We start from the raw sequence: 27248 nt of genomic DNA, 5'->3' as shown, positions 1-27248 counted from the left end.
TTAGATTAACAATAATTTAAGCTTTCTGACAATATCAGATATGTCTGTGTCCTGGGAAATTGTCTTGCTACTTACAACCTCATGCTAATCGCATTAGCGCACAGGAGCTCAACCGTCCTGCGGGTGGGACACCGATCTGTAGACATCCTTAAGAGGTAAAATAAAATATGGAGAGGGAGAGAGAGAGGGAAAGAGACACTTAACATTGCCACATTCAGAAACGACTCTCACCTACAGTAACCATATACTTTGCACACAAACCGCTTTAAGCCGTACACTCCACAGAGCTGGGTTTTACAGAAGAATGGCCAGAAAAAAAAGTCATTGCTTAAAGAAAAAAGTGAGCAAACACGTTTGGTGTTCGCCAAAAGGCATGTGGGAGACTCCCCAAACATATGGAAGAAGGTACTCTGGTCAGATGAGACTAAAATTGAGCTTTTTGGCCATCAAGGAAAACGCTATGTCTGGTGCAAACCCAACACCTCTCATCACCCCGAGATCATCATCCCCAGAGTGAAGCATGGTGGTGGCAGCATCATGTTGTGGGGATGTTTTTTATCGGTATGGACTCGGAAACTGGTCAGAATTCAAAGAATGATTGATGGCACTAAATACAGGGAAATTCTTGAGATTTGAGACTGGGACGGAGGTTCACCTTCCAGCAGGACAATGACCCTAAGCATACTGCTAAAGCAACACTCGAGTGGTTTAAGGGGAACATTTAGATGTCTTGGAATGGCCTAGTCAAAGCCCAGACTTCAATCCAATTGAGAATCTGTGGTATGACTTAAAATATTTCTGTACACCAGTGGAACCCATCCAACTTGAAGGAGCTGGAGCAGTTTTGCCTTGAAGAATGGGAAAAAATCCCAGCGGCTAGATGTGCCAAGCTTTTAGAGACATACCCCAAGAGACTTGCAGCTGTAATTGCTGCAAAAGGTGGCTCTTCAAAGTATTGACTTTGGGAGAGTAAATAGTTATGCATGCTCAAGTATTCAAGTTTTTTTTTGTCTTATTTGTTTGTTTCACAATCAAAAATATTTTGCATCTTCAAAGTGGTAGGCATGTTGTGTAAATCAAATGATACAACCCTCGCCAAAAAAATCTATTTTAATTTGAGGTTGTAAGTAGACAAAGGGTCTGTTGAGACAAAGCACATTATTTGGTGAATTTGGAGAGCACAGGCCTGGATCTTCTCCCTTGATTAACAACAGGGCATGAGTTGTTAATCCCCACCAATTATTGCCTTCCCCCTCTACGGGTGAGAGGGGGTCTGATTGAAGTTATTCATTGCAAACCTGATCTATTTGGATTCTCGTGGTCAGTCATTAACAATTTAAATATACAATTATACCTATTGTAAAAATGTGAGCTTTGAGTTACTCAAGGTCATCAAGTGAATAATTAGTGAAAATTGTACAATAATAAATGACCTCAAATGTCTTTATTCCTTCTAAAACAAAGAAAGTAGACAACTGGAATATGCATAATCCTTACACTCAAAAATTGTTAATTATTACAAGGCTGGCATTCAGTACATCGCAGGACAAACTAGACTTTCCTTATTCTCCACAATCTTAGGACAGAAGCACAATACAACAATACACATCTCCAAACACTGTCTTGACTACCTATTCATAATGCTCATCATACACATGTAAATTTCAGACACTTGCATCCATAATAAATAGGAGCAGGGGTTCAATTGGGCCGGATCACGCTGGGTCCGAGGCCCAGTACCGATGATCCAAATGAGAGCCAGGCCGAGCTGTGACCCGGTACCTTTGGTTATGCAAATACTGAATTATCTAATCAAAAATTGTTGTCCGCATTTAATTTTCCTCTGCCAACAACACAAGTAAAGCAACACCAAAATCAGACAACTCCATAGTAGAATAGTTTACATATTCAATTGGTCATAAACTTAATTCAATTTGACAGATTTTCTTATATGAACTGTAACTCAGTAAAATCATTGAAATTGTTACACGTTGACTTTATATTGTTGTTCAGTGTATAATTGAAGTTGAGGACGATTTTGTTTTTATCACTCACAGCTGAAGACATTAACAGTTTATATTCATCCAATGTCTGCCATGTTTTTGGATGATGTGATGATGTCGTCGCTGCTCGTGCTGCTCCCCGTGCACGCTGAGTGTTAGTACTCATGTGATGTTGGTCCGTATAAACTGGATACAACCCAGATATAAACGGTCCATGAATCAGTGTATACAAATATGAGTAGATGACCTTGAAAACCACAGGCCGACACACCTTGGACGCAGTCTCCAGTTCTTATTATACCTCAGTGAAGTAGGCCTATGGCAAGTATGGCAAGATTTATTAGATTCAAATATGCTGCGGATCCCCCCAAAAAAGCAATCATATTCAAGACAAATATGCCACGGAACGGCAAGCATTCCTCCATGGAGCAACGCTGGTCCACAGACCGGGGTTTGAGAAAGGCTAGAATAGAGTTCAATGTATTCATGGCTCTGTGTAGTACTGTGCGTTTCCCAGAGTCTGTTCAGTACTTGGGGACTGTGAAGAGACCCCTTGTGGTATGTCTTGTGGGTTATGCATGTTTGTCCGAGCTGTATGCAAGGCATTTGAACAAACAGGTCGGTGCTTTCAACATGTCAATACTTCTCACAAAAGACAAGTAGTGATGCAGTCAATCTCTCCTCTACTTTGAGGATTGATGTCATTGATGTTAGCTCTCAGTGTACATTTAGGGCCAGCTGTGCTGCTCTGGGCCAACAGTAACTTGCCTATGTCCCTCTTTGTGGCACTTGACCATGTGACTGGGCAGTTTTCCAGGAGCGACAACTAGGGCCTGTAGGACTTGTTTTGTTGATAGCCATGTCAAGAAACCAGAACAGTACTTTATTACAGACAGAACTTGGGTTCCCCAGCTTAGCTACCGTTGCATCAACATGTTTTGACCATGACTGTTATCAATCCAGGGTTAAACCAAGCAGTTTAGTCTCCTCAACTTGCTCTATTTACATATTATTCATTAAAATATTTGGTTGAGGTTTAGGGTTTAATGAATGGTTTGTCCCAAATACAATACTTTCAGTTTTTGAAATATTTAGTACTAGCTTATTATTTGCCACCCATTCTAGAACTGACTGCAACTCTTTGTTTAGCGTTGCAGTGATTGCACTTTCAATGGTAACTGACGTGTATGTTGAGTCATCAGCATACATAGACACAGGCTTTACACATGAGAATATCCATCTAGTATATGAATTCAATGTATGTGGAGTTTTAGAGATGGGTTTCTATGTCATTTTACAGCACAAGAGAATTACAAAAAAAAAAGTGTAACTGTTGTACAACAATTTAGGATTCAATAACACTGCCATTATGCCTTAACGATTTAAATAAACAATTATACCTATTGTAAAAATGTGAGCTTCGAGTTACTCAAGGTTATCAAGTGAATAATTAGTGAAAATTGTACAATAAGAAATTACCTCAAATGTCTTTATTCCTTCTAAAACAAAGAAAGTAGACAACTGGAATATGCATAATCCTTACACTCAAAAATGGTTAATTATTACAAGGCTGTCATTCAGTACATCGCAGGACAAACTAGACTTTCCTTATTCTCCATAATCTTAGGACAGAAGCACAATACAAATCTCCAAACACTGTCTTGACTACCTATTCATAATGCTTATCATACACATGTACATACTGAGTCCTGACAGAAATTCCAGACACTTGCATCCATAATAAATAGGAGCAGGGGTTAAATTGGGCCGTCGCATTCTATGAGAGAAAAGAAAATCCCTCTCAAAGTGCTTTCAAATTGCAGTGGAGAACAACATGGAGAAAAACATGCATGCCAAGTCATTGTGGCCTACAACATTCTTAATGTAATCGCTGGAAAACACACATTTTAAATCAGTTTTGATGGCCACTGTTAAAAGAGGATCACAGAGCGTTCTAATTTTACTCAACGTATTTCTCAAATACCCAAAATTTGTGAACTGCACCATTTTAGAACCAGAGTTTTTAGCAATGGCATGGTTTATGCCTGTTGGCACTCGCCAATGGTGTTGAATGCATAGGAAAGACCAGGGCTAAACGTACCATGGGGCAGGTGGTATTCACAGTACATGATCCTTGGATGAGTGCCAGTGGGACATTCAAATCATCAATATGTTGCTAACTAGCAACAAGATAATGTTTAGAGTTTGTGATCTCGCTAATGATTAGCCCAATGGGGTGAATGCAGATGGGCAACCCTCAGTCTATTTATTTATAGCTACTATGCTACAACAGGGGAAATTATATCTTAGATGTCAGTATCATTTCATTTCAATAGGCTGTCCTTTTAAAAGTCACCCGAACTGAACTTCTCACAGTCACACCCCCCCCCCCCCCCCGAAAATGGTAGGTTCTTCCAACCTGTAGTATGCTGTAATATGTACTTTTGTCATCAACCCGCCATGTGGCAGTTGGAGAACTTTTCCATTGAACAGTGGTGTATTTTGCCTACACCCTATGGTAAATGTGGGCTTGTGATCCCTTGACGTTTGTACTTAGCATCCGTTTTGGGTCTTGTCCTGTGCATACTCTTCAGCACACCTGAGTGCCTCAGTGAGGTTGGCCACACTCCCTGTGCCCTTTGCCACAGTGGCAGAGCCACCTGCGTTCCCTCCCAGGCGAGCAGACACCGTCAGGGCCCAGTCACTGGCAGAGAGAGCACTAAAGCCCTATGGAGAGACAAAGATGAGGAGTGAGTGTTGGTGTGATAGAGAGAGATAACAGGTGGGTAAGAGTGTGTGAATATACACATATATTTGGACAGTGAAGCTACATGTTTTAATTTGGCTCTGTACTGCAGCATTTTTGGATTTGAGATCAAATGTTTCATATAAGGCGACAGTAAAAACAAAACAAACAAAAAAAATATTATTTGAGAGTATTTTCATGTGGTGCATTCAGAAAGTATTCAGACCCCTTGACATTTTCCACATTTTGTTACGTTACAGCCTTATTCTAAAATTGATTTTTTTTAAAAATTCCCCTCGTCAATCTACACGCAATACCCCATAATGACAAAGCAAAAACAGGTTTTTAGAAAATTAAATATTACATTTCATAAGTATTCAGACCCTTTACTCAGTACTTTGTTGAAGCACCTTTGGCAGCAAATGCAGCCTCGAGTCTTCTTGGGTATTACGTTATAAGCGTGGCACACCTGTATTTGGGGAGTTTGTCAGATTCTCTGTCAGGTTGGATGGGGAGCATTGCTACATAGGTATTTTTGGGTCTCTCCAGAGATGTTCGATCAGATTCAAGTCCTAGCTCTGGCAGGGCCACTCAAGGACATTCAGGGACTTGTCCTGAAGCCACTCCTGCGTTGTCTTAGCTGTGTGCTTAGGGTCATTGTCCTGTTGGAAGGTGAACCTTCACCCCAGTCTGAGCTTCTGAGTGATCTGGATCAGGTTTTCATCAAGGATCTCTCTGTACTTTGCTCTGTTCATCTTTCCCTTGATCCTGACTAGTCTCCAAGTCCCTGCCGCTGAAAAACATCCCACAGCATGATGCTGCCACCACCATGCTTCACCGTAGGGGTGGTGCCAGGTTTCCTCCAGACGTGACGCTTGGAATTCAGGCCAAAGAGATCAATCTTGGTTTCATCAGACCAGATAATCTTGTTTCTCATGGTTGGAGAGTCCTTTAGGTGCCTTTTGGCAAACTTCAAGTGGGCTGTCATGTGCCTTTTACTGAGGAGTGGCTTCCGCATGGCCACTCTACCATAAAGACCTGATTGGTGGAGTGCTGCAGAGATGGTTGTCCTTCTGGAAGATTCTCCCATCACCAGAGGAATTCTGGAGCTCTGACAAAGTGACCATCTGGTTCTTGGTCACATCCTTCTCCCCTGATTGCTCAGATTGACCAAGCGGCCAGCTCTAGGAAGAGTCTTGGTGGTTCCAAATGTCTTCTATTTAAAAATGATGGGGGCCAGTGTGTTTTTGGGGACCTTCAATGCTGCAGGAATGTTTTGGTACTCTTCCCCAGATCTGTGCCTCGACACAATCCTGTCTCAGAGCTCTACGGACAATTCCTTCGACCTCATGGCTTGGTTTTTGCTGCAACATGCACGGTCAACTGTGGGACCTTATATAGACAGGTGTGTGCCTTTCCAAATCATGTCCAATCAATTGAATTTACCACAGGTGAACTGAACTCCAATCTCGTTGTAGAAACATGTCAAGGATGATCAATGGAAACAGGATGCCATTGAGCACAATTTCAAGTCTCCAAGCAAAGGGTCTGAATACTTATGTAAATAAGGTATTTATTAATTTTTGGTAAAATAAAGAAATAAACTGTTTTTGCTTTATCTTTATGGGGTATTGTGTTTAGATTGATGAGGAAAATAAATAGTTTCATCCATTTTAGAACAAGGCTGTAGCGTAACAAAATGTGGAAAAAGTCAAGGGGTCTGAATACTTTTCCATATGCATTGTAGGTGAGAGGTATGTTGAGCCATTATTTACATTCAGCATCACTATATCAAAGGAAATATACTATTCTTTCTAACATAGATATCTACAAATATTTCAGGATGTTTTTCATCCCTGAAAATAATCAGAATTCATGTAAACATAACAGTTTTGAAAACATAGTTGTCCAAAAAAAGTGGTCTCTTGGCACAACTTACCTTGATTATGGAGTAAATTTAGCAAAAGGACAGGATTAGCATAGGGACACATTTCTAAAATGTGTCATAGACTCAGGTCCTGGTGTAAACTCATATCCCAGCGATAATGCCCTGCATTACACCTGGGAAGAAAATACTTAAATTGTGGCCTAGAGGGGGTCGAATCCAACTGAGGAAGGCGTTTTTCATCATTTGAACTTGACTAATCACACGAACGCGAGCTGTCTTCAAAATATTATGCATATTATGCATAAAACTGCCAAAATGTAATCTTAATTTGAGGTATATTGATTAGCCGTTAGATCAAATACCCACAAAGCAATAATTTTGACTATATTAGCTCATAGAGCTACAAGGATGCACTTTCATGCTAGGGTTAGGACCTCATATTACAGCTTATAGAGACCCCAACTGATGTACAAAACAGTCTTAAAACAATCTACTTTGGTTTAGATAAAATAATCATGAAACCTATAAAACAAATCAATTTGACTTTGTGAAAATCAGGTTTTTGGACCGAACTTGATTACCACTTTTCCCATGTGTTTTCTTCCTTCACAGACTCCATGAAATAATGACCTCTCCCTAAATATTTGGTCACACTATTCATTTTGTGTATGGTTTCCTAGAAACAAGGGGTGGCTCAACTAACCCTTTGGCACAACTTACCCCACTCTCCCTCATCTTTTTTTACCATTAAGAAATGAAAGCACTTTATGTATTTAGTCTCCCCACCCTTGACATTAGAGGTCGACCGATTAATCGGAATGGCCGATTAATTAGGGCCAATCGGTATTTTTGGGCGCCGATATATTTTTTTTACATTCTTATTTCCAATGACCTAGGAATGGTGGGTTAACTGCCTCGTTCAGGGGCAGAAAGACATATTTTCACCTTGTCAGCTCGGGGGCCCAATCTTGCAACCGTACAGTTAACTAGTCCAACGCAATAACGACCTGCCTCTCTCTCGTTGCACTCCACAAGAAGTCTGCCTGTCACTAGTTAACTACACATGGTTGATGATATTACTAGATATTATCTAGCGTGTCCTATGTTGCATATAATCTGACTGAGCATACAAGCATACAAGTATCTAAGTATCTGACTGAGCGGTGGTAGGCAGAAGCAGGCGTGTAAACATGAATTCAAACAGCACTTTCGTGCGTTTTGCCAGCAGCTCTTCGTTGTGCGTCAAGCATTGCGCTGTTTATGACTTCAAACCTATCAACTCCCGAGATGAGGCTGGTTTAACCGAAGTGAAATGGCTGGCTAGTTAGCGCGCGCTAATAGCATTTCAAACTTCACTCGCTCTGAAGCCTTGGGGTGGTTGTTTCCGTTGCTCTGCATGGGTAACGCTGCTTCGATGTGGTGGCTGTTGTCGTTGTGTTGCTGGTTCGAGCCCAGGGAGGAGCGAGGAGAGGGACGGAAGCTATACTGGTACACTGGCAATACTAGAGTGCCTAGAAGAACATCCAATAGTCAAAGGTTAATGAAATACAAATGGTATAGAGGGAAATAGTCCTATAATAACTACAACCTAAAACTTCTTACCTGGGAATATTGAAGACTCATGTTAAAAGGAACCACCAGCTTTCATATGTTCTCATGTTCTGAGCAAGGAACTGAAACGTTAGCTTTCTTACATAGCACATATTGCACTTTTACGTTCTTCTCCAACACTTTGTTTTTGCATTATTTAAACCAAATTCAACATGTTTCATTATCTACTTGAGGATAAATTGATTTTATTTATGTATTATATTAAGTTAAAATAAGTGTTAATTCAGTATTGTTGTAATTGTCATTATTACAAATAAAAAAAATGATTCTATAGATTTTTTTTTATTTTAAATCGGTCGATTAATCGGTATCGGCTTTTTTGGTCCTCCAATAATCGGTATCGGCATTGAAAAATCATAATCGGTCGACCTCTACTTGACATATTGAGAGAAAATGCCATATCAGTAAATACAGTGATGTAAGAGCTAGACCCTATACCTTGGGCACTTGGCACGCACACAGGACCTTCCCCGATGGCTGCTGGTGGGAGAGTAGCATGATCAGGGTCCCTGGGGCTCTGTCACTGTATTGGTTCACTGTCTTCATCAGCACCTACAATGAGAGCAATGGGATCAACTACATTGAGGCTCAGTTTCCCAGAGCCTTAGTAACGGTAAGTGCATCATTAGAATCTAAGGTGTTTCCAAAAAAACGATGATTGCATTGAAAGTGATTGATAAAATACAGTAAATCACTCTCTGTCAATACTGATGCATTAGTTTTATATGGGGCAAAATGATCTAATTGTGGATGTTAAACAACTACTGAGCCTCATCAGAAATTCAGATGAAAAACATACTGATATAGAGTCTGTGTCCACAGTGTCCACTACAATATTCTTGTTGCTATTCTTTATGAATAGTGATTGGGCTTTCACAGCAGCCTGAAAATGGAACAAAAGTAAGTAAGAAAGAGAAAGTAGTTAAAAATACAAATTAGTATAATGTTTTATCATGCAGTATTTATCATGCATTAACTATTGTGATTGTTTTATAATGCTGTTGTGACTCATGTGTCTTCCTGCATACAAAAAGTTTGATCATGTTCATGTATTTTTACTTGTCACATGAAATAGTTATTGTGGGGGATATAATACACGTTTGAAAGGACAATGGGGTTGTGTGCTTGTGATACCTCTTTGGTCTCCAGTTTCCTTATGCTTGTGTTGGTTGTCCTCTGTAGACCTTTGAGGCGAGTTTGAAGCTCCCTCCGCTTCCACTGTGGTATAGCAGTGCAATCCACTGCCTGGGACAAAACACAAATATAAGGCCTAAGGATTTGTGTCATATTCGCATTTAATTCAAACTATTTAAAGTAATGCGGTAGCTTGGGACTATAAGGTTATATCTGCCATAAGATGATTCTGAGTAAATTGCCTTTAAAGTTTCGAACCATCATTGGTTTGAATGGTGTAAGCAGTTTTTATCTTGTATTCTTTTGACCTTAACAACATGAATTGGGGTATTTAGAGTACTATATAGGTGGAGAACATTGAACAGAACAAGGCTATGTTCATAACTAAAATAAAAAAATGCAGGTCCCATGCTCTCGCTTAGGCAATCATTTAATACTGTCTGAAATTGCCTTTTGGAGCATTTCCAATATTGTCTGTCTAATGACCATCAGTTAGGTCAGTAGGGAGGGAGTGGAAAAGCATACATACATCTGTCAGTATGCCCACTTCTTTGGCCAGCCGGTTGGCATCTGCGAGGGAGGGGCTGGCGACCGTTGCAAGACGTGCTGACAAAGACTCCACTTCCTGGGTCAGGACCTGACCCGCCTCTCGAGCCTGTGAGCCAACAAAACAACGACAAATATCAGAATGAATCTCGTTGAAAGCTACTTGTGATTCTGTAAAACTCTCAACTTGGGCTACGTCCCAATTATCTCTCCTTCCTCCAAAGTGTGCACTTATTCACTCCCCTTCACTAATTTGAAAGGAAATGACTGGTTTAAGAAATATGGTGAAAACTCCCACAAGCCCATGCCTCCAACAATCCGATGCTTATTTGATCATGGAGTGTTTTTTAAAAGATCAGTGATACATGGCGTCCTAAATAGGAAAATGTACAAAATTAATACTGAATCAGCAGCACAAAAGTCTTGAGCGAGGGACTAACTGGTGTTGTAAAACATGAGAATACTTGGGATAAAGTGACGTGATTATATAGTCCGCTACTATGCATCTCTGGCATATTCACAATAAGTCACGACCTATTTAGTTTTATGCCTTCTTGCTTTTATATAACACACCTCTCTGGCGTCGTCTCCAGTGACTGCCACGATACGGCTGATCCCTTTAACCATCTGCCTCTCGGAAATGATAACCAAATCCCCGATCTCCCCGGTTGTCAGTAAATGCCTGAAAAAGAGAAAAACGCTTGGTCTAGTAGCCCTTTAGAAACAGCAATGAACATAAAATATTTAGCATTGTTCACAACTATAGGAATTGGCAAATCTACTCCTCCAAAATATATGAACCGTTTCTAACCTTAACCCACGATAAAACGTATACATTCTACTGTCTCTTCTCATTTTGGCTCTTTTACAGTATATTGAACAATTTGCCACATCCTCACGTGCCGAAAGGTGAGGCAGTGCATATTGTCATTTCGTAATATCTTATGGTAAATAACAAGTAATGTTAAGTCCTACATTTAAAAATGCATTTTGAATCTATCATAGAGAGGGAGAAAGAGTGATTGAGTGAGAGAGACAGACAGACAAAACTTACGTCCCACAGCAGAGTTCCACTGACGTCCATCTGTCCGTCTGAGAATCGTACAGGTCTGCTACGGGAACTGCCACGGACACCACTCTCACCGGATCAGGGTACACCTAGGAATAATTACAGAGGATTCAGGAATCCTCCGATGCCAACACACTATTATGCAGAATATCTTGCACTTACAAATTGCAACCATTGGGTTGACACTTATAATACATTAACAATGTATGTTGCTAAGAGAATTGAACAACACTTTACAAAACACAGTTATTATCAACATTATTCCTTTTAATCTGGTTAGGAGTGTCCCTGAATCAACACACAGTTACCTCATCCACAGTCCTTAGACCTGGGATGTCTTTAGCCCGGGCCAGGGGAACCTCTTCCATGTACACCGCATTATTCTCTGTGATAATGTTGTGGATGCTCCTCTCAATCTCCTGGAGCTGGGGAATACTCAATGATCCCTACAGAGTGACCACCAAAAATCAATTATTATTATTACATCCCAAAAAGCGTTTTCATGCTTCTATACAAAAGTGAGTTTTTTTGATTATCTACTGGACTTTGGCAATGCATTTAACTTCACATTATTCATAACGGATGTGATTACTCTAAGGGCGTAGTCACATGAAATGTGTTACCCTGGTGCTGTTCTCTGGTGCGTTTGGAAGAATTCCACAGAATACGTTTGGGTTTCACAATGTATTTTATTTTTTTATGTATCAGAATGTTTTTTGGAATTCTGGGACTGTCGGCATTAAAACCCTACTAGCTTAAACATGGAGACCAATTTACAATAATTTTTACTTTCTCTTATGATTTCCTTGAATCAACAGTATTGTTGAAATGTCGGGACCATTATGCATATAGTGAAGGATGTAAGAGCAGCAGGACAACAGCAAACAATCAATTAAATTAAAATACTTAATTGGCTTGGTTATTGTCTTTTTTTGTGTTTTAGAAAAACAACATTTAAGTCATCCATGTTTATAAAAATAGGCTACAGGGGCCTTATATATTCAATATATTATTACTATTACAGTGTTATTATACAACGTGTGGGTCTAATCCTAGATAATAATTGGTTAAAACCGCATTCCAGACGGTGTCTATCCCACAAGTTACCACAGGCTAAATCTATGACGAAATGCCTATTTACTCTGTTCTATCTGACTACACAAAGCACTGTCTCATCAGCTCAGCCAGGCTATGTACAGTATATACTAGATCTACAGTGCCTTCGGAAAGTATTCAGACCCCTTGACCTTTTCCACATTTTGTTAGGTTACAGCCTTATTCTAAAATTGACTAAATTGTTGTTGTTTTTTCAGCAATCTACACACAACCCCATAATGACAAAGCAAAAACAGGATTTTATAGTTTGTTTCAGATTTTTTTTTAAATAAAAAACTAAAATATCACACTTACATAAGTATTCAGATCCTTTACTCAGTACTTTGTTGAAGCACCTTTGGCAGCAATTACAGCCTCAAGTCTTTTTGGGTATGATGCTACAAGCTTGGCACACCTGTATTTAGGGAGATTCTCCCATTCTTCTTCGCAGATCCTCTCAAGCTCTGTCAAGATGCATGGAGAAAGTTGATGCACCATGTTTTCAGATCTCTCTAGAGATGTTCGATCAGGTTCATGTCTGGGCTCTGGCTGGGCCAAGGACATTCAGAGACTTGTCACGAAGCCACTCCTGGAGCTCTGTCAGAGTGACCATCGGGTTCTTGGTCACCTCCCTGACCAAGGCCATTCTCCCCCGATTGCTCAGTTTGGCCGGGTGGACAGCTCTAGGAAGAGTCTTGGTGGTTCCAAACTTCTTCTATTTAAGAATGATGGAGGCCACTGTGTTCTTGGGGACCTTAAATGCTACAGACATTTTTTCATACCCTTCCCCAGATCTGTGCCTTGGCACAATCCTGTCTAGGAGCTTTACGACAATTCCTTTGACCTAGTGGCTTGGTTTTTGCTCTGACATGCACGGTCAACTGTGGGACCTTATAGACAGGTGTGTGCCTTTCCAAATCATGTCCAATCAATTGATTTTACCACAGGTGGACTCCAATCAAGTTGTAGAAACATCTCAAGGATGATCAATGGAAACAAGATGCACTAAAGCTCAATTTAGAGTGTCATAGCAAAGCGTCTGAATTCTTATGTAAAAGGTATTTCTACTTTTGATATTATAATACATTTTGCTAAAATATCTAAAAACTTGTTTTCGCTTTGTCATTATGGGGTATTGTGCGTAGATTGCTGAGGATTTAAAAAAAATATCAATTTTAGAATAAGGCTGAAAAGTAACAACATTTGGAAAGAGTCAAGGGATCTGCACACTTCCCGAAGGCACTGTACTGTACAAAGCATCTAGACATTATCTTCCATTTCTTTTAGAATAGCATTCGGTTTTCAACAGCGGAGATTAGTAATAATCTGCCTCCCCGACATTTGCAACATTGTTTCAATATTGAAATTCGATCTCTAGCTGTCCTATGGTAATGAACGGTAATGAACGGGACGAGACAGACCGGCTGGCAGCTTTTCTCAGCCAGTCTAAATCATGAATCAGCATAGTTTTTATGGATATACTGTATACAAAGAAATGTCAATAAAAAACACGAGATGCAGCAATTTTTCTGTCATTCCAACTTCAGTTTGAAGTGATTGTGTTAGCTGTGTAGTTGGCTATCTCTTCCGAACAGTGGCCTGGCAAGAGGGCAAATGTTCTACAGGTGAAATTGCACATCATTGTTATGGATGTATTCCATCCCCCAAAATAAATAACTAGAAAACAGCTTAAACATAAGAAAATGCAGCTACTTTGCTATTATTCTGGCTCCATTGTTTGACATGACTGTGTTAGCCAAAGTAGGCTAGCTAGCATGCAAGGGATAAGAATGTTGCCAGCCATCATGGCAACAGAACATTTAGAACAAACGACTGGGTCGAGTCCATAGTTTTAGACCAAAGATTTAAAGACTGGGTCACGTCTCTGGCAACCGAATCGATAGAACGAAAGACCAGCCGGCTTGGGTAGCAACCCTAGATTTGTGTTGGGACTATATCTTGTGGAAGGATGAAATAGTAACAATAAATCAAAATAAAGTTACTGAAAATGTATATAATTGAATTGTTGGACAACGACAGATGATGAAATTCACGGATCATACTGTATACCTTGACGCTGAAGTCAAAGCGTAGGCGGTCTGCAGCGACATGACTGCCTCTTTGCTCCACAGAAGAACCCAGCAGCTGACGGAGGGCGAAGTTGAGGACGTGTGTGGCGGTGTGCTTGACCATGCAGGCTAGTCTCTGTGGCTGGATGTGAATAAACATTCATTTCCTTATTAGCAAATTAAATTATGACATGTAATATGCCATTAACATAATCATATTTATGACAAAGTATACGTCACAAACATCCCAATGGGCACAGACTTCAGTTCAACGTCTAGTTTTGATTTACGTTCATGTGAATTAAACGTGAAATCAACCAAAAATGTCCCCGTCATTGGATTTAGGTTAAAAGTTGGGTGAAAAAAATACAACATTCCCGTACGTTTATGACTTTGTAAATCCAATCAGTTTTCCACATTGATTCAACATCCTCATATTGTATTTTTTGGTTGAAATTATGTGGAAAACAACATTGATTCAACCAGTTTTTGCCCCAATATCTTTAAAGAGCACATCTCACAAATAGCTTTAAAGAGCACATCTCACAAATAGCTTTAAAGAGCACATCTCACAAATAACACACACCCGCAGTTAATTTGTTGCAGAAGCCTAATGAATAAATATGTATTTTATAAGCTATACTGCGTTTGTCTATGGCATGTGTCAAACACATTCCTCAAAGGGCCGAGTGTCTGTGCGTTTTCGCTCCTCCCTTGTAATTGATTTATGAATTAAGGTCACTAATTAGTAACGAACTCCCCACACATGGGTGTCTAGGGCTTAATTGAAAGGAAAAACCCCAAAACCTGCAGACACTAGGCCCTCCATGGAATGAGTTTGACACCCCTGGTCCATGGTAACCAACATATGTTTAAACAGGGTTGGCAGTCAAATACAGTGTGACTATAGATACTCTGTTGATTTATGACTTTTTTGTTAATTTAAATGTTGAACGTGAGGATAGTTTCACCACTACTTTCCATAGACTTCAAAATAACACTTTTTCTTCCTATGACCCGACTAGCCTGAATTTCAAATGATCATGACTGATGTGTAAATAAGGTCCATTGTGTAAGCTAAGAGTCGACCTGTAGAAAATGCTATACCTCATCCAGGTAGAGCTGGACCTGGTCCCCTTTTCTCAGCACTTCAGCAGCGGTGACCTGATGAACCACATATCCCCCAGCAAGCTGCACAGCCTCAACAGGGTACAGGACATCCTGAGGGAACACAAACACCATCCCAACTAGGCTAGTAAATATACTATGAATGGAATGATTCAATGAATGTAGTTTCAATAGCTTAGTAAAAATGTTGCTGAAGGATAGGACATTCATATACAGGAAAGTTGACATCAGAAACAATCAATGTATGGACCCCACATTTTCAGGTACATCCCTAACAAGCAGCTCACAGACACACGTTGTGACACAGTGTACTTAAACATGGTGTCTTAAAAAAGGTGTAGCTAATGCTGACCGGCAGTCCATCTCTGATGAAGTAGCCCTGGTCATGGGACTGCCCCCCTTGCTCTGCATAGAAACAGGTCCGGTCAAGCACCACACCACACCTCTGGCCCCCGGCCACCTCCGAGACAAGAGTCTGTCCACAGTACAGGGCCTGCACGGTAGCATGGCAGGGCTGGAACACTGAAGAAAAGACACAGGGCTCCTTTCAGAGATAATAAAATGGACAGCAAAACAGAGGATAATTGACCTGCATATAATATATTAACTGAAGATTATCCTTTGGAGTGCTGTCTAACTCATTCTTTAAGGATTTTACTAGCGTGGATCCAGCACCCAACCGTTTTAGACTAATTACTGTAATTGTGAGTGAGCATGTTGTTTATAATCTCGAGAACTCATCTATACCATATTTGCCATCCTGTGCCAAGCTGTAGTGGTACTTGGGAGAGTCGTCTGTGTGGGGAACTTCTCCACTCTGCAGCTGGGCTAGGCTGTGCAGATCCAGATGGACCAGCGTATCCCCAACAGAGGTCTGCACCTGACACCTAAGCTGGTGGTGGGGAGAGGAGAGACAGCCATGGAATGGGGTGGATCCTTTTCAGTAAAAATATACTGAAAATATACTTATCTGCAAGGGTTTCGGAAAAAGCTGGACGGCCTCATTTAGTTTCAATAGTTTAAAACCATAAATAATGTTTTATTAAGAATTAATTCAAGCTTTTAATGTAAAATGTAGTACTCATTAAATAATTCAGTGTTGAGTAAAGGAACAAACTAATGTATGATAAAATCATAAAAGTGTAATGTTTGAAGCAACTGTCCAGTGACAATCTCACATTCAACTCATACCCAAATATTGTTTTTGACTCGTGTGGCCAAAGCATAAATTAGAGAAAAGACACAAGAACTCCACCTCAAAGTTGAATCTCAAACAGGCCGTTTCAAAAATGCTTGCAATATCCTCATAGCACATGAAGTCATGTTGGCTCATCAATCAGCAGTCTCCTCACATGAATATTTTTAATGACCGTTATACGCCCACCATACTGTTGTTGGGGTATGTCCCCGCCATTCAAACACAGAAATACTTAATTACCCATTTTTGGAAGGGAAACTATTTCCCTCAGGGTAATTAATAACATGTGATATTTCATAGACATCTGGAAACATTGGACATTTACTTTTTAGTATTTTGCTATGCAGCTTCATTAAGCTAGATTAGACTAGCAATATTGGCTTCATGTATAGAAAAGGAGAGGAAAAGCACTGACTGTAGTTACATTTTCATTTTCAATGGCCAACACATCAAGGGCCCGTTGGTCAACACTCAAGCCCTGCTCCTCCAGCATTAGTCCAATGAGATCCAGAGGAAAGCCCAAGTTACGATGCAGAGACCAGGCCACAGGCACTAGGAGATAAGCACACACACACACACACACACACACACACACACACACACACACACACACACACACACACACACACAAGGATTGACTACTGAAATAAATTGGCCCAAAAATGTATACCACAAATACCCTTTTACAAACCATACCCTATCCCAGTACTGTATCCTAGTACTGAAGCTGACCTGGGAATAGAGTGGCATTGTTCTCCAATCTCTGGAGTGTCCTGTCAATCACTCTGCGCCCCTGCTTCAGAGAGGACAGGAATTGGGCCTCGTTTTCATTGATTATATCCATGATCTGAAAATAAATCAAATAGATACCTTCCTTGCCACTCCTTACCTTCCTTGCCACTCATCTGAGAAAGTGTCTCAAGTGAATGGCTGTGTACGAAATGTCAGGAAGTTTGTATATGCAAGACTTTATTTTATTTGCAAGAACTTTACTTCCTGGTGTATAACCGTCATTAAACGTGTTGTTGATGTAATTTCTCTCATTTCATGGTAATCACTTACCCTATCTGACTCTTTATGCAGTTCAGGATAAGCATCACCCTGTAGAAAAGATGTGGATGAGAGAGGATCAAGACCATAATGACACAAGTCTGATATCACAGCCCAACTCACCAGGATGTGGGCAACTGTGGGTACCAGGCTTGCCAGCGCTCCCTCAGGGGCCTGCAGTACCTCAGTGCTGAACCTCACAGCTCGCCGGAGGATACGGCGTAAAACCAATCTGCAGCAGGCACACACAAAAGCACGCACAAACACAATAATTGAAAGAGAATGAAAATGACAATTGTCAGATTATTGTCAGATGTGTTCAGACCTCCCCACAGTCTATTTTGTAGATTCAGCTATATGTCTCAATCCCAAACATTTCAATCTTCTTTCTCAATCTTTGGGATTGAGATATGTTAATTTTAGATTGAAATATTACTCTCAGTTAATTTAACCTTTAACTCTAGAACCGCCATATGCCAATGGCCACTGACGTTTGATTTTATAAATAAAATAAAATCCCCCCCCCCCCCCCCCCCCCGGAAAAAGTAAGTCCTGCTACTCCCCTGACTTATCCTAAATATTTGTATTTTACATTGGTCATTTGTCCGAATTTTGAAATCAGAAACAGCCTTTAGAGACTTTTTGCCTGTTTTATTCACACCTATTCCCAACTTAACCCGCCGAAACAATGCGCTGTAGGACATTGGTACACAGCCAGGCACTGACGTGTCTCTCTCTCTCCTCACTGAATGAATGACAAATGGATGAATGGGCAATAATTGTTCACCTTCCTTCACAATGGAATTTAAATTAGGCCAAACTGAATGATAATGAGGGTGAAGAGGTTGATTTAAATTACAAAGACAATACTGTAATGATGAGTTTGTGTTATGCCTATTCATCAGCCTTATGGGTTGATATCATTCTCTTTGAAGTTTTACTTTGTACAAATAAGCTGCTATGGGACTGTTTTATTTACTTTATTTATTACTTTATTTATATTTACTATGTACTATAATTATTCAAACGTATTGTAAGGGAAAACAAAAACACGCTATGTGTTGCAGTAGGCCTTTCAGAATAAGGCAAAACATATCCTTGACTATCTGAGTTGACGAGCGAAGGGAAGCAAACGATGCCAGCCCACTGAATGACAAATGGATGAATGGGTAATAACTGTGCACATTACTCCACGGTCAAATTTAAAATTTGAATGATAAGGAGGGTTACGTAGTTGAGTTAATTTAGAACAACAGTAGTGTAATGATGAGTTTGTATTATGTCTATTTATCAGTGTTGGCGCTCATGTTAATAATTCCCCCGTGCACCTTGTGGGTTGATACTATTCTCTTTTACATTTGATTAACTATAACTCTATTGTGAATCACATTTATTGTAAGGGAAATAATAACATGCTACGTGTTGCAGCAGGCCTTCAGAATAATGCTAAACATATCCTTGACTCTATCCAAGTTGAGGAGCGAGGGAAAATAAATGATGCCACTCAGCCTGCCCACCGAAACTACACAAACTATACCGAAACTCATTTAACACATGATAACAGTAAGCCTATAGACAAGATTCAATTGACAATAGTCTGATGAGTGACAATACTATCAGTTGTCAAATTGTACATGAAGAATTACATCTTGTAATTGACAGACGCAGGGCAAGGAGCATCACTATCAAATCCTCCATCAGTCACATGCAGGTAAAACGTTTTGATTTCTATAAGAAAGAGCATATTCTGCAGTTTCTACTGGCCTGTTCGGATCAGGTTACTGTGGACCACAATCCTACAGAGACATCTTTCTGGGGGAGAGATCAAGAGAAATCAAGAGATATGGAGGTGGGGGGGTTTTATGACACCTCACGCTCATTGTAAATCTTAAGGCGGCAGACAAAATCCCTTTGTCCTCTCAGTGTGAATGGAATGTATGATGGGCCTATGGAGAACCTACCTCAGAACAGTCACATGCAATAAATGGACTTGGGGACAATATGTTTCGTCAGCCAAAATGGTGGTAACGACGATAGATGGAATATGAAAATTAATGTCGCTTTTGTTATGTTATTAAAAGTTAAATGACAACATTATAACGAAAACATTGTAACTTGAAGAGTTTTCATAATATGTACCTGATGTTTGCATACTGTACATTATGTGGAAAATGTCCAGATCAAAGAGAATGTTTTTTTTAAAGATGAAATGTGAAGTCAGTTGACTAAATTGGATCTGAGTCAAATTCAGACCTTGACTCGTAACTAGTGACGCCCAAGAGAATTTGCCATAAAGACGGAAAAGCCACTTTCTGACCCGAGGGTATAAAACACGTGAGTTAAGAATTTACATATCAAACTAGGTAACCACGCACTGCAGCCAAGGTCCGAGTAGTCGCAACCCCAAAACGCAACACGAGGTTGAAGAAGACAAAAGAAACTCAAAAAAAATCAATGCTACGGTTGAGTAACTGTAACTGTATCTAAGGTGAATTCAAGCAGGACCACCCCGTTATTCTCTCCAATGAATCGTGTGCCTACACTGCTTTCATTCCCACGCTGGAACCATCTACACGGCTGATCGTCCTCAGAAGACCCTCTTACAGAACAAGCGTGAGGAAACAGACCATTAAGAGAAAGGACACTGACATCGTGTGGACAATCAGAGACTTACACCCGGTAACAACAGAAGTGTCGTCATCAGAGGAGAAGTCGGAACTCGGTCCACGAGGAGATAATTACATCGTTATATTCTGACCCATAAGAGCTGCAGTTCGGGGCAAGGTGTTAGGGGTAATTTGTAAGCATAGTTTACAAATGTATCCAAGTGTGCTTTTCTCTCATGCACTCTCTCTTTCTATATTCACATTTTGTGTGTCATATTGTGTTGGCCTGCTGGGGACCTATTTCATTGTACTAAGTTCTAATCAATAGCCTAGACTGTGTGTTTGTGTATCTTATATTATCAGTTTAGCTTGTTAGTAAATAAATAATCATCTCAATTGGTGTGGTAAGGACTCATTTAGTGGGACTCGGGTTTGTACAGATTCCTGGATTATGCGACGTTCAGGATGAGACTGTAGAGGAAATCGATTAATTAGCGACTGTTGTAAAATCGATATTGATATTCTTTTGAGTTAATTTGGGAAATGGAAACTCAATAAAAACAAACTTTCCCATGGTGCCCCAGGTTACTGAGTTAATGATGACCTGATTCATTTAATCACATAATTATAAACAGTTAATCATTCGATGAACAGCAGTACAACGTCGATACAACGTCACAACACTAGTAACATAATAAACTTAAAATATGATATTCTGTTGTTTTTTTTCTAAATACATTTTCTTATTTTACACAATGTTTCTTTTAATCTGCCAAAATGAAATTATAAAAGGAATTATTTGTGATGGACTTGAACTAGTGGTTTTTAGTTTTAACTTATAGCCTAGAGTAAAATAAACAAGGGAAAATGCTATTATGTTCTTTGAAATAATAGCTTTTTAGTATTCTAATGTTGCCTAAGGCCTTTATAAACACAACCAAGTGTATATTATTCCAATAGCATATTTCTCACTCAAACTTTGTAGAATTACACAAAACATATCCTTGACTCTATCTAAACAAATAACAGTTGTTATATTTTTTACATGGATATATTCCCATGAATATTTATTCATGCTTCACAACTGTTTATGCTCTATTTATCACCCGTTGGTGCTTATATTTGGGCACCTTGCGGGTTGATATGCATCTGATGCTAAAGGGGACGCCGGGGATGCCTAGTAACACTCAACGTTCTCTAGCGGGTACTTATAGGCTCAAAGGCCAGGCTGTTCTAGTGTTAACTACCGTGTTTTTTTTATACCTTTAGGTGTTATCATTCCCTTCCTCAATGAAGTGGAAATGCTTAGTAAGTCTGGCATTTTTCAGATTGCCTGTTGTGCATGAGCCATAATCGGCGCATGGTGCAGCAAGAGACTAACAGCAGTTTGACTCACTCGGCCCCAGACATGCCCGGGTAGACTCCGTCAGCAATGCAGACAGACAGGGTGCGCACGTGGTCAGCAACAACGCGGTATGCCATGTCCACTTTGCCCACATCCGCCTCTCCAGTCCTCCCTCTATACTCAGGGCAATTGGAGCGCTAGATGGATTTAGATGATAACTAAATGAGAAAAAGAAACAAACCAAACTACAAAACAGACAAATAAGTTGGCACGAATACTCTCCTGTAAGAAAGATATAGACGTCAGTGAACATTCATTTAATCCCGTGGGAGCAACAGAGCCATAGCAGTTCATTGTGAAATTAATTATGACACATAATTTGGACAATCAGATACAAATTGAGCAACTTTTTTTTCTCTTTACCTATGTAGGGAAGGTTTAGTTCATTATCTTTCTTGCCAAAAATGTAATCTTGATTAATTCTCAGCTAAGATCCTTCTTATCTTTGAAATGTATTCTATACTGAACAAAAATATAAACGCAACATGTAAAGTGTTGGTCTAATGTTTCATGAACTGAAATAAAATATCCCAGAAGTGTCCATACGCACAAAAAGCTTATTTCTCTAATTTGGTGGACAAATGTATTTTTATCCCTGTTAGTGAGCATTTCTGATTTGCCAAGGTAAATCCATCCACCTGACAAGTGTGGCATATCAAGAAGCTGATTAAACAGCATGATCATTACGCCTTGTGCTGGGGACAAAAAAGTCCACTCTAAAATGTGCAGTTTTGTCACAGAACACAATGCCACAGATGTTTTGAGGGAGCATGCAAATGGTACGCTGTTGGCATGCTGACTGCAGAAATGTCCACCAGAGCTGTTGCCATATAATTGATTGATAATTTCTCTACCATAAGTCGCCTTCAATGTCATTTTAGAGAATTTGGCAGTACTTCCAACTGGCCTCACACCCGCAGATCACGTGTAACCACGCCAGCCCAGGACCTCCACATCCGGCTTCTGCACCAGGTGAAGCTGGTGGTTGAGTGAATGCCAAGAGCGTGCAAAGCTGTCATCAAGGCAAAGGGTGGCTACTTTGAAGAATATCAAATATAAAATATATTTCGATTTGTTTAACACTTTTTTGGTTACTACATGATTCCATATGTTTTATTTCATAGTTGTGATGTCTTCTACATTGTATAAAATAGTCCAAATAAGGAAAAACCCTGGAACGAGTAGGTGTGTCCAAACTTTTGACTGGTAATATATAATCATTTCTAGACAGATAGAACTCAATGTATATCTACAGATGGCGTTAAATCAGGTTTCCTGGATATTTCCTGCAGGGGTCGATTCTGGGTCCTGTACTTTTTACATTAACAATATCAACTTTGTCTGTAAATAATTGTAACCTGCACTTGTATGCCGATGATACTGTTGTGTATGCTATTGTCCCCCACGATTGGTCTGAAATACAGTCTGCCTTCATTGTATTACAGAAAAACTTTATTAACCAGAATTAGTACTGAATGCAAGTAAAACTATGTATATGTTTTTCTCTAGAGCACATAAAAATATGTCTGATGATTTAAGCATATGTACTTTGGATGGTGTCCATATTGATCGTGTCCGTGCTTAAAAATATCTTAGCATCTGGATAGATGAAAAGCTGTATTTTAAAAAGCATATTGATGAGTTAGTTAAGAAGCTGAGAATAAAAATGGGATTCTTCAATAAAAATAGGTCCTGCCTCTCGGGAAAAAAAATGCAGAAAGCAGATTATTCATTTGACGTTCCTATCGGTAGACTATGGCGACATAATCTATATGAACGCCACTTCATTAAAGCCGTTAGATGCAGTGTATCATAGCGCACTGCGCTTTAGCACGCCCTACAATTTTAGTACTCATCACTGCATTCTCTACCAGAAAGTTGGAAAGGCCCTCTTTGATGTCAAGTAGGTTGATACATTGCTATGTTTTCATTTTTAAAGAACTTTTACAAAAACATCGTTACTAAACTTTAGACATACAAGTTACCACATCCGGTCTCAGGGATGGTTAACTCTGGAAGTTCCTTTGGTCTATACTGAGTTAGGTAAATCAGCTTTTAGTTGTTTCCTTGCACCTTATCTGTGGAACAATCTTCTAAATGTTCTTACATTTTATGTTATGGTGCCTTTGGGGGCAATTCACAAAGCTGATTAAGGATCTTACTACTCATGAATGTGTTCGTTTTTTATGGCCGTGTTTTTCTTTCTTCCTGCTTGCATTTTGTATTTAGATTTTGATGTGTGTGTTTTCTGTAATTTATGTAATTCAGGGCTCACCTGTAAAAGAGACCTTGATCTCAGTATGACTCCCAGATAAAATAAAGGTTAAATAAAAATGACGGCTTCTCTTCCTCACCTGCACATGTATTTTGTTTAATTTCTTAAATGTTTTTATTCAATCCTCTATCTTATTGTACCTAATTATCTGCAAACAAACTAAACTTACCTGTTGTATAGCAGACAGCAGAGGGGTAAAGAGGTCAGTGTCGTAGTTGGAACGTTGTCCTTGGAGAACGGTCACCAGTCGCTCCAGACCCATGCCAGTGTCCACGCTGAACTGGGGGAGTGACCGTAAGCTGTGATCTGCCTCTCTGGAACAGCCAAACGCAAGGAGTCAGACATAGGCTTATAAACACAGACACACAATCCACCCTAGTAATTTGATTCAGTCATGGAAAAAGTATAACAGTCCATAGTAGAGTGAACTCCAGATGGAATATATTTTCATCACATAATAATGTAAAGATGTTATCGTCTTGCTACCATCCTCTGCCAAGGTTAGAGTGCATGAGCATTAGCAGAAATTGTTCCTAACTAGCAAGCTGTGTGTGCCAAAAGTGTTTGTGTTTGTTTATCTTTGATACATGAGACCTTGGCTGAAATAAAAATGAAATGAGTTCGCAAGTGGGCTTGTCCGAATACCCAAACTTGCATTCTAAATACTACTTCGATTGGGTATGCAAAAACATAAATTTTTATAGCATGTTACATGACAAAAAATGTATTATGTTTTAAATGCCAGGAAGTCAAACTAATTTAAGCTTTTCATTTAGTATGAATTCACTGTACACTATTTATATTCAGTAATGAGGATGAGTTGTACCAAAATGTACACACGGTGGGAAACAACGCAGTTGTGCATTAGATGATGCATTCCTATGAATGAGTCTAGAATGTTGATATTTGTTGCTTCCTGCAAAGTTTTTATACTAAACAGCATGTTCTAAATAGCATTTAGTATGGTTAATTAAAACCCAAACTATAAGCCCCTGGTAGTAGGTATAGCACCTGTTGTATTGCATGAAGACCAGGTTCCAAATCTCGACCACATCAGGACTGTCTGCATTGACCAGCGAGGCTGCGTTACGGCCCCCAATGTGGTCATAGTGGATCTCTGTGCAGGGGCCACAGGGGCCAATCTCCCCCATCTCCCAAAAGTTGTCCTTCATCCCAAATGGCAGGAGGTGATCAGAGGGCACTCTACAAACAAAAACATCAACCAAAAAAGAGAATGGCAAAGGATCAAAACACAAATGAGTCAGGAAGTTGTTATTATCTTGGAGAGGAAACTATGGCTTTCATACCCCAAGCTTAGCCAGATGTGGCGCGTTTCCTCATCTGCTGGCAAACCAGAGGTGGCATCACCGGCAAAGTATGAGACGTAGAGGCGTTCTGGAGGAATCCTGTACTCCTCTGTGAGTAGACGCCAAGCCATGATGCACGCTTCCTCCTGCACAGAGACACTTTTAAACCTGCCTTTTAAACTGCTATGGCATCATAGATCACAGCGACATGTATGTCACACACCTTGAAGTAATCGCCAAAGGACCAGTTTCCTAACATCTCAAAGAAGGTGTGGTGGTAGACATCTCGACCAACATCTTCCAGGTCGTTGTGTTTACCCCCAGCCCGGACACACTTCTGACTATTCACCACCCGCCGGTATGTGGCCATTTCACTGCGCGGGTCTGCTGCTCCAAGGAAAATAGGCTTGAACTAAGTGAAGAGGAGAAGAGAGGCATCATTCCAACTCAGAGCCAGTGAAGTTGAAGCACCCCAAAAAAGCTATGAAGGCATTTGATGCATGGCCAAAGGTATGGTATGTATACACAAAAAAATCAGCTGACAGTCAACAATACACAAATCTGCATTTGACTGGAATTGCCTTTAGATAGCTAGCTAGTAGGCCTATGTATTGTCTACACTCGCTCAATGCTGTTGTTCACGCGGGACTGTACACCCATAGAGCAACAGAACTGTCAGAGGTGTCAAATCTCCAGTGTCATGCATGAGGCTAGCTTTCTTCGCTATAGCCCCTTGCCAATAATCAAATTAGTGTCTACTGTATTCAATAATATAGATAATACTTCATGTGAAAACCGACCGATGATTGTTCAATTTACCTGGTTCATGCCTGCGTTGACAAACAGGAGACTCGGGTCTCCCCGCGGACGAACAGGGGAGGATGGCACAATTATGTGTTGGTAGAGTTCATGAAAAAAATCTGTGAACGTACGCCGCACACGATTAGACGAAAAGTCTGTTTGAACCTGAGAATATGACCTTGATAAATATCCTCTGACGCTTGAAAGTGATGTTAAATTATTGTTTATCACTGCTCTGTACCAATGTGTCAAGCGTCTCATGTGCGCCGCCATGTTGGCAGCTCTTCTTCTTCGGTGGAGTTTAACGGCGGTTGGCATCAAATGTTAAAGGGGCATTACCGCCACCAACTGGATGGGCTGTTGAGCGAGAAAATACCAAACATTGCCGAAAAAAGGGGGAAACGATATCATACAAAATACAAAAATAGACAAGGGCTTCAACAAGCAAAACCCACCCCCCTCATTCAGTCACAGTCCAATCCAATTTCTCTGACTCTTTCCTGTGCTTTACAGTTGATGACTATTGCAATAAATGACACAAATCCCACCCTTTTAACATTTAATGTATCATGATCCCTTAGTTGGTGTGAAACCTTCACTGGTGGTGTCTCTACTACCATTGTTTCTTCACCACGACTCGCTCCTTCCCTCTTCTCATCACGTCCAGATAGGAGACCCTCTGGAGAGCACTTACTCTTACCACCTCTGTCTCCTTTGAGCGTATGTTCGTCACCACAATTGCAGCATTTCAACTCAGCTGGCATACGATACTCTTCCCATCTGCACACACTTGACAAAATACCATATATTTTGCAGTTATGACACTGAAGGGGCTTGTGCACGAAAGCTCTTACAGGGTATTTCATGAAACCTAACTTTACATGAGAAAGGAGAGACTCTTCATCAAAGAACAATAGTTTGATGAGGCAAATGTCTTTACTCCATCCACCATATGGGTCAGTTGATGTGCACCAAGCACTCCATCAAGGTCTTCAGTTATACAATCTGCATTTACTTCATGCCCCATCCCAGAGATAACCCTCTTGATATGTGCCCTGCTTAGAAAATCCATACACAAAACATTCCACTACGATATCTTTTTGAGATGCACAGCACACTTCTTCTGCTCCGCAGACACACAATCCAAAAACGTATCTAGACTAGGCTTGGATTTCAACACTCCTTTACTTCTCGTTTCCTTTCTTTTTCACAACTGTAACCCACTTATTCTCACTCTGTGCTCTCATCTTCACCTGAAGCACCGTCGGTTTCAAATAAAACATCCGTTTCCGCCATCTCCTCTGCACAGAGGGCCAT

General features: G+C 40.1%; 1 protein-coding gene across 3 annotated transcripts; it reads right to left on the bottom strand.

Annotated features, from left to right (window-relative positions):
• Positions 1–1431: 1431 nt before the first annotated feature.
• On the bottom strand, positions 1432–26225 carry aars2 (alanyl-tRNA synthetase 2, mitochondrial (putative)). Of its 3 annotated transcripts, none has more exons than XM_021568318.2 (22): positions 25950–26225; positions 25354–25542; positions 25131–25276; positions 24835–25026; positions 23993–24137; positions 21540–21685; positions 17661–17769; positions 17550–17588; positions 17220–17334; positions 16903–17039; positions 16037–16181; positions 15642–15811; positions 15269–15382; positions 14163–14303; positions 11306–11443; positions 10983–11086; positions 10502–10610; positions 9912–10037; positions 9383–9493; positions 9048–9131; positions 8687–8800; positions 1432–4730 (listed from the first exon to the last, which is right to left on the bottom strand). In XM_021568318.2, exons 1-22 carry the CDS (start codon positions 26202–26204, stop codon positions 4557–4559), a joined length of 3003 nt encoding a protein of 1000 aa, XP_021423993.2. In that variant the 5' UTR covers positions 26205–26225; the 3' UTR covers positions 1432–4556. The 3 variants fall into 3 exon arrangements, 2 of the variants coding, with proteins under 2 accessions (XP_021423993.2, XP_021423995.2); XM_021568320.2 differs by having other exon boundaries at positions 16912–17039; XR_005036967.1 differs by lacking the exons at positions 1432–4730; positions 8687–8800; positions 9048–9131; ... (4 more) ...; positions 11306–11443; positions 14163–14303 and having other exon boundaries at positions 16037–16176; positions 16912–17039.
• Between the last annotated feature and the right edge of the window lie 1023 nt (positions 26226–27248).

The sequence above is a fragment of the Oncorhynchus mykiss genome, chromosome 17 (assembly GCF_013265735.2).
Source record: "Oncorhynchus mykiss isolate Arlee chromosome 17, USDA_OmykA_1.1, whole genome shotgun sequence".
NCBI lineage: Eukaryota > Metazoa > Chordata > Actinopteri > Salmoniformes > Salmonidae > Oncorhynchus > Oncorhynchus mykiss.
This window is presented reverse-complemented; position numbering and strand designations above follow the sequence as displayed.

Excerpts from the sequence above, each read along its gene's own strand:
- aars2 (XM_021568318.2), bottom strand. The coding sequence starts at position 26,204 with ATGGCGGCGCACATGAGACGCTTGACACATTGGTACAGAGCAGTGATA. Across the intron at positions 17,589-17,660 it reads CCACAGTTGCCCACATCCTG|GGTGATGCTTATCCTGAACT; the intron begins GTGAGTTGGGCT and ends TCTTTTCTACAG. Across the intron at positions 9,132-9,382 it reads GGAAACTGGAGACCAAAGAG|GCTGCTGTGAAAGCCCAATC; the intron begins GTATCACAAGCA and ends TTCCATTTTCAG.